At 40.5% G+C, this 12,681-nt stretch overlaps 1 protein-coding gene across 1 annotated transcript in view; it reads left to right on the forward strand.

Annotated features, from left to right (window-relative positions):
- Window positions 1-5,854: 5,854 nt before the first annotated feature.
- The window catches only part of LOC126474310 (proton-coupled amino acid transporter-like protein pathetic), a 129,911-nt gene continuing 123,084 nt past the window's right edge, over window positions 5,855-12,681 (forward strand). Inside the window, exon 1 of the mRNA XM_050101776.1 lies at window positions 5,855-5,922. Within this exon, the coding sequence (XP_049957733.1) occupies window positions 5,855-5,922 (68 nt within the window). The remainder of the gene's footprint in view (window positions 5,923-12,681) is intronic.

Genomic DNA, 12,681 nt, shown 5'->3' on the forward strand with positions numbered 1-12,681 from the left:
CTCAGGAGGACATCCAACAACTCAGTGTATCAAGAGCAAGCCGAAAAACCACTTGCATAAGGGCCAGAGGTGGACCAACGTGTTACTGACTTGCTCGATTTGTGAATCCCTTTCTCTGCATAAAGCATCCAATTTTTCTGAAACTGTAGTCTTTTATTTGCCTGTCCATGTACATCACATCTGCCGTTTTCCAATCCATTCATACAATTCCTTCATCATGCGTCGTGTTTCTTTTTTTAATTTTCTTTTAGGAAAAATCTTAACACAGACAATTCCACTCCCCTTACACATGACTAAACGCAAGATAATTTAAATTAACAGGAAGGATAGCACAATATCTCCCAATCCCTAGGTGAAATAAATATTACATTAATAACTTTTAGGTTATAACAGAAAACAAATGTTGTTACAGAAGCACGTCTCTAACCTAAAAATCCCATTAGCGTAAGATTTCTTCCACCTTTCGTCTACCATGTGGCACTTTTGTTTGTGCAGGCCTAAGAACGTGATCAGTTTTTGTGGCATCTACTTCGCGTTTGATCCAATTAGCTCCGTCCTTTTTCACTAACACATTGGATGTCTACAGTGAGCTGCTGGTTAATCGTACTTGCCTGTGGCATTCACTTTGTTTTTCTTCCGGTTTTGCTCTTGTCGCAGCCATTGGGAAGCAGCAGGTGGTTGAGTATGTCACGCGGCAGCGAATTGTTAACCTACTCCAGCAACGTTTCCAGCTGTGCCCTATCTTCAGCAGTGCTCTTCTGAGTCAGTGACAGCACTCCAGTCCAGCCACCGTTAACTACCTGCTCGTTGAATGCAACTGTTCCCACCTTATTACTTTGGGAGCTTCTCTCCAAAGCACATCCTCATCATGAGAAATATAGCAGGTACGTCTGGTTCTTACTTACTGGACAAATATTCAATTACACCACGGAAATCAATAGTGTCTATGTTGAGTAATCGTTTCAGACCTATCCCTTCGAATACATGGTATCACAACACGTCCAAGTTAACTATGAACTGGCTCTGAAACAGCTGTTTATAAAGTTCTCCTTAGCATAAATCATGCCCAACTTCTTCACGCACCCCACACACACCAACGGGCATGTAACGTTGCACAGTGGAGTATTTGTAGCGAAAACCTGGCCAAAATTTCAAAAGTTACAGTCTGTCCAACGATTGCAGCAAGTACTGACCCTCTGGTGGGTGATAACTCAATTTTCTGGGGACTCAGGCAAGTCTGTTAGCTTCTAGCAACAGTAGAGGAAGAGCTTTTCTGTCAGGGAACGTGTTTCTTGATTGAGGTATTGGTATATTAGTACATTTTGTGGTTTCATTAAATGATTGTTCCAAACTGAAGCAAATCTAAATCTTAAAAGATTGTAACAGCTTGAATTTACCATACGGGCTAATCTAATTACTTAAATTTGTAACACACTAACGACATCGAAATGTTTTACTAAACAGTATTCTTTAGCAGTTTTGAATGTGTGTCGGTGCTTGTCGGACCTATCCTGAAGTTCAATCGTGATTGGTATACCACTGAGAGCCAGTGCAAAGAAAAATAATTCCCCAAATTTCCCTTAAGAAAATATATGGTTTTTAAAATAATATAATGGTTTTATTAATATTAGTGAAAAGTTCTCGTGAGTTTCGTTTACAAACGATCTTAGAACTAAATGTGTAATCTGTATGACTCAATACAACCTATAAAGCTTTATTTATTGTCATTTAATGATCTTATTTTTAATAAATAGAAAGAAAAAAAACACAGGTATTGTTGATACACCTCTTCCAAAATATCACGATCTTATGTATAAACAAAATCACAGGATGAGGCAGACAATATCTGAGCAGACGCCTGGAACAATCGAGCATTGTGATCGGGATCATTACACAAATAAACGTAACAGCCGCGCCAACCTAGATTACAGATACTAGCTATGCACCTCATTGCGTATATATGTAACAAAGTACGTGAAACACAGTTATACATACATTTAGAGTTACTGAATAATTTTGAGGGAGTTTTTTAAAAACGAAACACTGCTTGAAATTATTACAGGCGAACTACTTCTGGAATAATCATGTACTTGAGGAGGCATTTGGCTACCCTGATAGAAGCATTCCTGTCATCTTATAGCTACCAAACATGTATCTCTGTACGAGATCTTCCAGCAGATTAACTGTCCGAATAAAAATGCTAGAACCATGGTGATGTCGAAGAGGGACATGATAGTAAACTCACAGTGGTGATTTGGTCACAAAATTTGACCTATCTGAACCCAATTTAACACATCTGGGACGATGTCAGACGTCAGCTTCGAGCTCACAAACCACCGCCTCGAAATATGCGTGAATTGCGTGGAAACGTAATCGCTACTATATTGCGTTCCAAAGATTACCTGTCATTAAGCATGTGTCGTAATATTTTGGCTCATTAGTGTAGCACATCTCAAACCTAGTTCTTGCAGTGTTAATGGAGGATGGATTTTTTTCTCATTTCTATAAGAATGAAAGCGTAAATTTATACAGCCATGGTTGGTTCAAATGGCTCTGAGCACTATGGGACTTAACATCTATGGTCATCAGTCCCCTAGAACTTAGAACTACTTAAACCTAACTAACCTAAGGACAGCACACAACACCCAGCCATCACGAGGCAGAGAAAATCCCTGACCCCGCCGGGAATCGAACCCGGGAACCCGGGCGTGGGAAGCGAGAACGCTACCGCACGACCACGAGATGCGGGCTATACAGCCATGGTCTCGTCTGTTTTCGACAAAGAACTACTTCGAGTTCAACTGCTGATACGTTGGAAGCTGTCTAATGTTTAAGATGTGTTCAGCAACACACGTCATCCGCTTATCGCCTAATGTTGGTAACGTAAGTTTCTTTGAAATCCAAATTTCGTACAGAACAGTTTGAGGCATTCTTCTGTGCTCGTTGCGCCTAATTCCTGTAACTTCGTGTCATACGATTGGGTTAAATACGATCGACATAACATCCTACTTACGTGCGGACTCTAAGAGCAGACATGCGATGGAGCCTTACCGAAACATAAACAGACGGCGCTGCTGCGAAGAATCATAACGGATCGAGGCAAAACCACTCGTGTCAATTAACACTTTAATAGTAATTCACTTGTTTAGGTACCCCATATAATTAGTTTTACTTACTTATCGTCTGACAACGCGTTCCGGGATAATCCCATAGTCACATCTGTCAAAATAGATGTAAAGTATTTTACGCCTCCTACTTCACGACTACATCTACATCTACATCTGCGTCTACATATATACTCCGCATGCCACCGTAAGGTGCGTGGGGGAGGGTACCCTATACCACTACTTGTCATTTCCCCCACAGTTCTAGTCGGAAATAGAGCGAGGAGAAAACGACTATCTGTACACCTCCGTATGAGCCCTAATATCTCGTATCTTATCTTACTGGTCCTCACGCACGATGTATGTTGGCGGCTTTAGAATCATTCAGCAGTCAGCATCAATTGCCGGTTCTCTAAATTTTCTCAATAGAGTTTCCCGAAAAGAACGCGGCCTTCTCTCCAGGGATTCCCATTTGAGTTACCGAAACATCTCCGTAACACGTAAGTTTTGTTCGAACCTACCGATAACAAATCTAGCAGCCCGCCTCTTAATTGCTTTGATGTTTTCCTTCAATCTGACCTGGCACGGATCCAAAACACACGAGCAGCACTCAAGAATAGGTCGCACCAGCGTCTTATATGTGGTCTCCTTTACAGGTGAATCACTCTTTCCTAAAATTCTCCCAATAAACCGAAGTCGACCATTTGTCTTCCCTACCAAAGTTTTGTCTCCGATGAACACTCGCCGTCCATTGCAATATACTGGGTCCTAATATGTGAAAAGTCTTCGAGCTACTCACATATCTGTGAACTTATTCCATATGCTCGTATCTTCTTTAACAGCCTGCAATGGGGCACCGTGTCAAATGCTTTCCAGAAATCTAGAAATATGGAATATGCCTGTTGCCCTTCATCCACTGTTCTCAGCATACTATGTGAGAAAAGGGCAAGCTGAGTTTCGCACGAGCGATGCTTTCTAAAACCATGCTGATTCGTGGACATGAGCTGCTTAGCGTCAAGAAAGTTTATTATATTCGAAATGAGAATGTGTTCAAGGATTCTGCAGCAAACAGAAGTTAGGGACATTGGTCTGTAATTTTGCGGGCCCGATCTTTTACCTTTCTTACATTCTGGAGTCACCTGCGCTTTTTTCCAGTCGCATGGGATCATGTGCAGGGCGAGAGATTCGCGATAAATGAAAGCTAGGTAATGGGTCAATGCCATATAGTCTCTTTGTAAAATCGAGCTGGTATTCCATTCGGACCCGGTCATTTATTTGCTTCTAAATCTTTAAGTTGCTTCTCTACGCCAGGTATCCTTATTTCTATGTCGTCCATACGGGAGCCTGTCCAACGGTCAAATGACGGACTGTTTCCACGGTTGTCCTGCGTGAACTATTTCTTGAACGTGAAATTAAAATTTCGGGTTTCGTTTCGCTATCTTCAACTGCCACACCACACTGGTCAACAAGGGACTGAATGGAAACCTTAGACCCGCTTAGCGATTTTACATACGACCTGAATTTTCTCGGGTTCTGTGCCAGATATTTTGCTAAGGTGTGGCGGTGGTAGTTGTCGAATGCATCGCACATACAATTTTTCACAGACTCATGCATCTCTAGTAACCTTCGCCTGTCGTCGTTTCTGCGCCCCATTTGAACCTAGAGTGCAACAGCCTCTGCCTCCTCAGCATCTTACGAATTTCGTTATTAAACCAAGGTGTGTCTTCTCCATCCTTTATCCACTTACTATGGACTTACCTCTCCAGACCACGATTCACAATCTGCTTAAACTTTGCTCATAATTCCTCTATATCCACTTACCGGTACTAAGTGATGACAATTCGCTGTCTAAGTAAGACGCTAATAACTGTTTGTCCGCTGTATCTAGTAGAAACATACTCCTAGCCTTCTTGACTGATTTATTAACTTTCGTAATCATTGATGCTATAATGACATTATGATCGCTAATCCCTGTGTCTATCTGACATTGTTGATGAGGTCCGGCCTATTTGTAGCTACGAGGCCTAATATATTTCCAACGAGTGTGGCTGCCGAGTTAGCTGCACTAGGGAATCAAGCTGGAGGCAACAAGGTACTTTGTGTCGTTTTTGACAGATCTGATGATGTTGTTATCCCGAAACGCGTAGTTAGATAATAATAATAATGAGCGTATGGCATTGGTGGCCTGGAGACCCCTCGCGGGGCGGTTCGGCCGCTGCTCCACAAGTTTTTTAACGCCACTACGGCGACTTGCGAGTGAATGAGAATGAAATGATGATGAAAGACACACAACACCCAGTCATCTCGAGGCAGAGAAAATCCCTGACCCCGCCTCGAATCGAACCCGCGACCCCGTGCGGAGGAAGCGAGAACGCTACCGCAAGACCGCGAGCCGCGGACCGTAGTTAGATGATAAATAAGTAAAAAAAAATTATATTGTCTAGTAGACAAGTGTTTTACCATTTAGTGTCCAAAATGTCGCAGGCTCCCTGAGAAACATCTCTTCTAATCTGATAAAGTAACACTTTACTTGTATGCAAGACATAATTCGTAAGCTTCCCATACTGATCAGTATTTTGCGCTTTGGTCCACTTGCAGAACACGTTCCACACTGAACCACCGACGGCGACTAATAACAAAGATACACCTGCACTAACTAGCTTACTTTCTGATAGAATCGAGTATGAACGAATTTTCCCCGCTCGTAAAAATTGTGCATTTCTTGCTGTTTCAGGTTGTTGACTTCAAGCATGGGGGTCGATCAAGGAAGGGTAATCGACACCGGACCGCCGACCTCAGCTGACAACTTCTCCTCCACGTGAGTACAGTGTCGGCCGATGTATATTTGCTCCATGCTTTTCTGTTTCACTTGGCGTCCACCGATAAGAAGTGAACTTCACTTTCAGAGTCTGCGATGTACACCTCGTGAATCGGTGTTACTTCCTTCTGCGCCTTGCGAACTTCCTCAGTGCTGCTGTCCGTATACGGAACAGCCAACTCTACCTATCAGGCTTGCTTACGCCACTGTAGCACCGATCTAATTGACTCGTATCTCCACAAGATTACTCACGTGCATCTGTTCGTTAACCGAGAACTGACACTGGTCACAGTGCGTCGGTCTACATCTTCCTCTAATTTCTATCCGTCCCTGAAGACGGATGTGCCCATCATAAATCATAATAGAAATACGTGACTTGACACCAGCAGCTAGCATCAAAGGCTAATGAAAACAGAAGTACGAGATACAATTTTGAAAATAACCGCCTTGGTAAACTCAGCAATTTACAACACTGGGAAATTACAACGAAAGAATACATTCAATAACCTTTGTTGCTATCCATTTCATATTGAAATATATTAAGAAAATGTATTACGACGCGTATCGTTGACATCCGGCTGTTGTGGATTTCTAGAACTTATTTTCAGCCTAAACGTAATGCTGGTATCCGGTATCAGAAACAGGATTACCTCATCCATGCTAAAGAGCGTAGGTTCCGAAAATATCGATGATGACGTCTTGAAAATCAGTGGCCAAGGCCGTTAAGTAAATGGAATATTTATTGACGTTTACTTACTAAATTAGGTTACATTCTTTCTCGGAATTCAGGCTATGCCCCTACCAAATTTCATTCAAAGCGGTTCAGCGATTTAGTCGTGAAAACGTAACAGACATAATATTAGTACGGATATGAACAAAATTATCCAAGAATGAAGACAAATGAGAGGCGGCTTCATTCAATCCAACAGAAACACAAATCTAGGTGCTTTATTTTTTTGCAGATGATTTAGCTCTTGTGGGAGTTTCGTAGGGTGACATGCAACGATCTGTATCCTGTTAACAGATTGTATCCGAGAAATACGGCACGGAGAGTAACTTCTCAAAGGCAAAAGTATGGTCTTCTGTCGAAGATACCTAGTACAAAGCAAGATCCTATTGAAAAATAGAATTCCAGAAGATGTGAGCACATCCACATATAGACTATTCTTTGTGGAAGAAACACACCTACCTGAAAAAGCTACCAGGTGTAAAGCAGCAATGGCAGTCATTAACAATATAATGAAACCTTCCATAGTCCAGAAACACATCAGAATACAGATTTATAAGAACTTTCTATGCTACAGCAACGAAATATTAAAGGCAAAAGATGCTCAAAGACTAACTGCTTGTGAAATGAAATTCTTGAGACGAAATGGGATCAGAAGAGAAACGAAGATAAGCTGGACGGACTTAAAATGGAACCCCTCACATGTTACATACAGAACTACTAAAACTAGAGGAGAAAGCATGAACGACGAATGAGGTTAAAGATGATCCTAAAATCCATGCTCCACTACCACCTCAGTGGTATACGATCGCTAGGTCCACCAAAGAAAAGATGGCAGGAAAACTTCTCGACGAGATCGTAACAGGTCAAGAGGCCTAACATTTTGAAGAATGAAAAAGAAGTACGATCTAAAATATTGGCTCAAATGTGATGGCAAAGCGTGATGATATTTCCAGCTGCAAACTGATTGGCAACTTTGTGTAAATACACAGAAACGAAAAATTTTGGACTTCACAAAACGCAGAATTGCTGTAACCTATAATATCAATGAGTCGCAAATGGAATCAGTCAACACATCCAAATGCCTTGGTGTAACAGTTTGTCTGGGTATGACATATAAAACGATTACATATGCTCAACCGTAGCTAAATCAGGTCGCTTGTTGGGTTCATTGGTACGATAAAATATGTACACATATATCTTATTATCCAAGAAAAAGGATTTTGTCGATCAGACAGCCTTAGCACTGCTTGGAGTGAACCAAGGCGTGATAAAGGAGTGGGACGTAAAATAATCGGAAACGATCGATATTTGTGTCACACATAATTTTCTGCATTTGTTATGTTGATTTCGCAATTACTATTACATTTTATCTCTCTCAGAATGTTAGTATTAATGGAAATATATATATATATAATTTAACACTGCGTTAAATTAATTTTACATATAGTATGTAAAAGTTTTACTTTATAGCTTCTACGCAGTATTTGGCTATTTAAAACATCTGAACAAAGTGAGTTCGATTTAATGTAATATAAAATTGAAATACATAGGTGACGAAGAGCAATTAGTCAATTGTCTACAGCAGATTCATCAATCACAGCTTGGCAACGTCCATGTGCATCTCATTGGATTTCAATTTTTTTGTTGACCTCTTGAGTAGTATTCGACTGTCGCAGATCCTTGTTGCAGGACGCTGATGTGCTACAGTCACCAGACCGATATTCTTTTGAAGTGTGGTTCATCCTCATTTTTTTAAACAAAGTGACTGTGTTTCTTTCCCATAATTGTTATTATTGTGGTCTTCAGTCTGGAAATTGCTTTTAGGCATCTCTCCATGCTCGTTCATCCTGTACAAGTCTCTTAATCTCCACATAACTAAAGGAGAGTAGTACACAATTAAACATGGCGCACAGAGGAATATTCAGTTTGAACTGTTCCTAGTAATACTGATATCACTAAATGTTGACCTTTATCAGAGACATTTTGGGCTGTGACGGTGGAAAATTTGGAGAGCTATATTCCCTTTATTTGTTATTGTATGTTTCTTGTAGTCAGAATTACAATTATCTTCTATTTATAAGTTTAATATTTTGCATAATACATGCATCTAAGAGGAATTTGCTATTTTGTGATCAATGTACAGTAGTAGCTATATACTGACCAGTTTTAGATGTACAGATATGAATCTTAACCAATCTTGTAGCTTATGATGTCTTCAGCACACAGTGAAACACTTGTGTACAGTACACAGTGAGGCAGTGTAGACCCATGGATGCTGGGAAATTCAGGCCTATGACTATTTGTGAAGTTGCAGAATGTGCTGGTGAAAGTTCTCTTAAGGCAGTCACACCGGCAAATGTAGCTTTTTGTCTTAGAAAAAGTGGAATTCATCCGTTTAATGTGATCATCTTCGATAAGTTCAATTTCGTTATGTCTGCGGTTTCAGACCAGTCTCTAAATTATAACGGTGTTCCTAATCCAGCAGAGCCATTGGATACAGAGGGATGTGTGACCCCTCCAAGCACTTAGAAAGATGACATGTAAAATGTTGATGCAGTCAGCTGAACTTTCTACATTGATCACCCTAACACTAGCAAATCGTGTATCTCACTGGAGGAGTTTCGTGAGTTCCGTAAAGATCCTCGTGGAAAAACAACTACATACTCAAAACGGAGAGGCATCATACTGACCTCAGCACCTGAGAAGGCGACTATTAAAGAAAAAACTTCAAGGAAAAGAGCAAAGTTAGAAGGAAAAGAGAAAAGAAGTGCTATGAAATCAACAAGCTAATGTGAAAATAAGGGGGCATAAAGTAAAACTGATGAACAAGGAGTTAAAATTGTCTCATCTGATGAATCAGAGAGCAGTTGATCACTACATCTTCTTAATTCGAACTGGTGTGTTGTGATAGGTGATTGTATTTAGGTAAAAATCCCAATTTTTTTTCTTTTCAGCTGAAGTGTTGAAGAAATAGATGACGGTGAGAAATATTTGGTCTCGTACCATCTAGAAAGTAAAATAAAAAAACAGTTTTTGTATTCTCATAAGCAAAAGACCCAGTTTGTGTATCACAAAGGACACTTTCGTTATTCTGCCTTCAGCTTTGCCTATAGCTACCGAAATACTACATTCAATGGCCAATGTCCAATGAATTTTGTTAGTTTTATTGCCAGTATCACGTGCTCATTGACTCAACTCGGAAGACGTTCCCTGCAGTTGGCAACGAAACGTGAGGAAGAAGAAAGGATCGCTAGATAGCAAATATCCTGAGGCATCGAGTAATAGTCAGCTTGTTAATGGAGGGAAGAGTGCGGGGTAAAACCTGCAGAGAGTGGATAAGGCTTGACTTCAGTAAATAGTTTTAAACAGATATAAGTAGCAGTAGTTATGAGTGGGTGAGACCAGTACACAATGAAACAAAAATCTTACATTTTAACGATTTCGCAAAAATTACTTCTTACAGAACAGAAGGGTTTGTGTTTATTCAGAAGAAAAATTCTTTACCAATACTTTGGAATGAAAAAAAATCAAATTAATGTACAATTTTAAAAATATGCTGCAAATCTTTCACCGTGTACTGCATATAGCACACAGTGAAAACGTCAGGAAGAAGAAGTTTGTAGACCGACCTCAGCCTCACAGCCCAGAATTTTTAACTAATGAAGACGCAGACCGTGAAAGCCTACATGTTATGATGATTCCATAGTTACTTGGGAACATAAAGCCCATGAATGACGGCAAATAGGCTCCAACTAACCGAAAATAACTATTTCCAATCGATGATAGTTTCAGTTGGACCAGAGGACCCAGTCCATTCCATGTAAACACAGCTTACACCATCAGGAGCAACCAGTAGCTTGGACAGTGCCTTGTTGACAACATGATTCTATGGATTCGTGGGGTCTGTGCCTCGCTCGAACCCTACCATCAATTCTTACCAACTTAAATTGGTACTCATCTCATCGGGCTACGGTTTTGAGCCATCCAGGGTCCAAGCGATGTGGTCAAGAATCTAGGATAGGCATTGCAGACGACGTCGCGCTGTTAGCAACGGCACTCGCGTCGGTCGTGTGCTGCCATAGCCCAGTAACGCAAAATTTCGCAGCGCTGTCCTAACGGATACGTTCCTCGTTGTCCCACATTGATTCCTGCGGTTATTGCACGCAGTGTTGCTTGTCTATTAACACTGACAACTCCACACGATTGGCGTCGGCCACTCCTTTGTCCGTGGAGGGAGATAATGCCTGAAATTTGGTATTCTCGGCACACTCTTGGCACTGTGGGTTTTGAAATTTTGAATTCTCTAATGATTTCCAGACAGGAGTGTCCCATGCGTCCAGTTCTAACTTTCATTCCGCGCTCAGAGTCTGTTTAGTCACGTCGGAAACCTTTTCACATGAACCACCTGAGTACAAATTGCACTACCCATTTATAATTTGTACACGCGACGCTACTACCATGTGTATATGCACATATGACTATACCATGAGTTTAATCACCTTACTCTATGCTGAAATAAACTCTTTGTGATTTACGCAATAAAACGCAAATAAAGAGCAGTGTAAGTGGTATATTATGACCGTCTTCATGTCACAGAAAGACACATTTTGCACTGCGGGCCACATGAGGAAAAAAAAGAAAAAAAATACTTCCATCAGGTTTCTGTACTGGTTATAACTTTTCCCTCCATGTATTTTATCCCTGCTACCTTCATAATACCAAAGAGTGAATTCCTCGGACTGACGTCTAAAACTTTACCTATATCAACAAATGCTATAAACACAGGTTTACCGTTCTTCAACCTAGCTTCTACGATGAATTGGAGCGTCAGTTTTCCCATTCATCTGTAAATAATTCGTGTTAATATTTTGCAACAGTGACTTATAAAACTTGTGGTTCCCTATTATTCACATATGTCAGACCCTGCTTATTTTCAAATAGGAAATGCTATATTCGTATTGAAGTCTGTGGGTATTTCGCCTGTCTCATCTTGGCGCCAGATGAAGAAGACATTGCATATTTTCTCAGGAAATTAATAGAGGAGTATAAAAATGGGGCCTTCAAGTCAACATGCATAAAACGAAACAAATCATGATTTGACTCTGAAAGAGATCATGAGGACAATTACACATACTGAAGAGTACAAATGTCTATCAGTAACACTCACACGCGATCATAAACTAGATAAGGAAATTAGTTCAAGAATAAATGTTAAAAAGTTCACTATTAGAACATTAAGTGGGATTTTATGGGGCGAAGAGTTTAGAAAAGAAATAAATTTAAAAAATTCAAAATAATTGTTGGAAGCGTCATGACACATACAGATTAGAACTACAACGGGATTCTGATAGGTAATTGGCTTTGTAAAGAAAAATGATGTTACAGGTTTGAAAAATTGTATTTAATTTACATATTCCTCCTTGAGCTCAATACATTTGTGATATATTTGGTCCAGCTTCTTTAACACACCTAAAACAAAAAATTCCTATTATGCTGCAACAGACTCATCGACTGCCTTTCTGACTTACTCAATGTTCAGAAACCGTTTCCCATTGAGATATTTCTCGATGTTTGGGAGCAGATAATAGTCTTGAGGGAGGTGTGACCCGGGGGGGGGGGGGGGGGGGAGGGAGGACCAAGTCAGGCAAATAAGGACGATATTTGAGAGAATTTCAAAGTGAAGCCCTGCCAATTTTTGCTGCATGATGGCTCCATGTGAGGAAGGGCATTGCTTTACAGAAACAATATTTCTTTTGTCAACAGTACTCGACGATTGGAGGCCAGTTCTTACTTCATTTTTCCGAGAAGATGAACACAGTGCCTTGTCGCAATGGTTTTACCACGTTGTAAGTAATCAATAAGTAGTATTGCACCTTTACGTGAAAAGACGGTGATCTTTATGTCTTGAACTTCTTTGGACGTGAAGAACCATGGAGTGTTCTTCGGTCTCTGGATTATAAATGTACATCGATGTTTCATCCATGGTGTCGAAACGATCCAAAAATCCCATAGAATCCCGGCGAAATTGG

Source organism: Schistocerca serialis, chromosome 4 (assembly GCF_023864345.2).
Source record: "Schistocerca serialis cubense isolate TAMUIC-IGC-003099 chromosome 4, iqSchSeri2.2, whole genome shotgun sequence".
In the NCBI taxonomy this organism is placed as follows: domain Eukaryota; kingdom Metazoa; phylum Arthropoda; class Insecta; order Orthoptera; family Acrididae; genus Schistocerca; species Schistocerca serialis.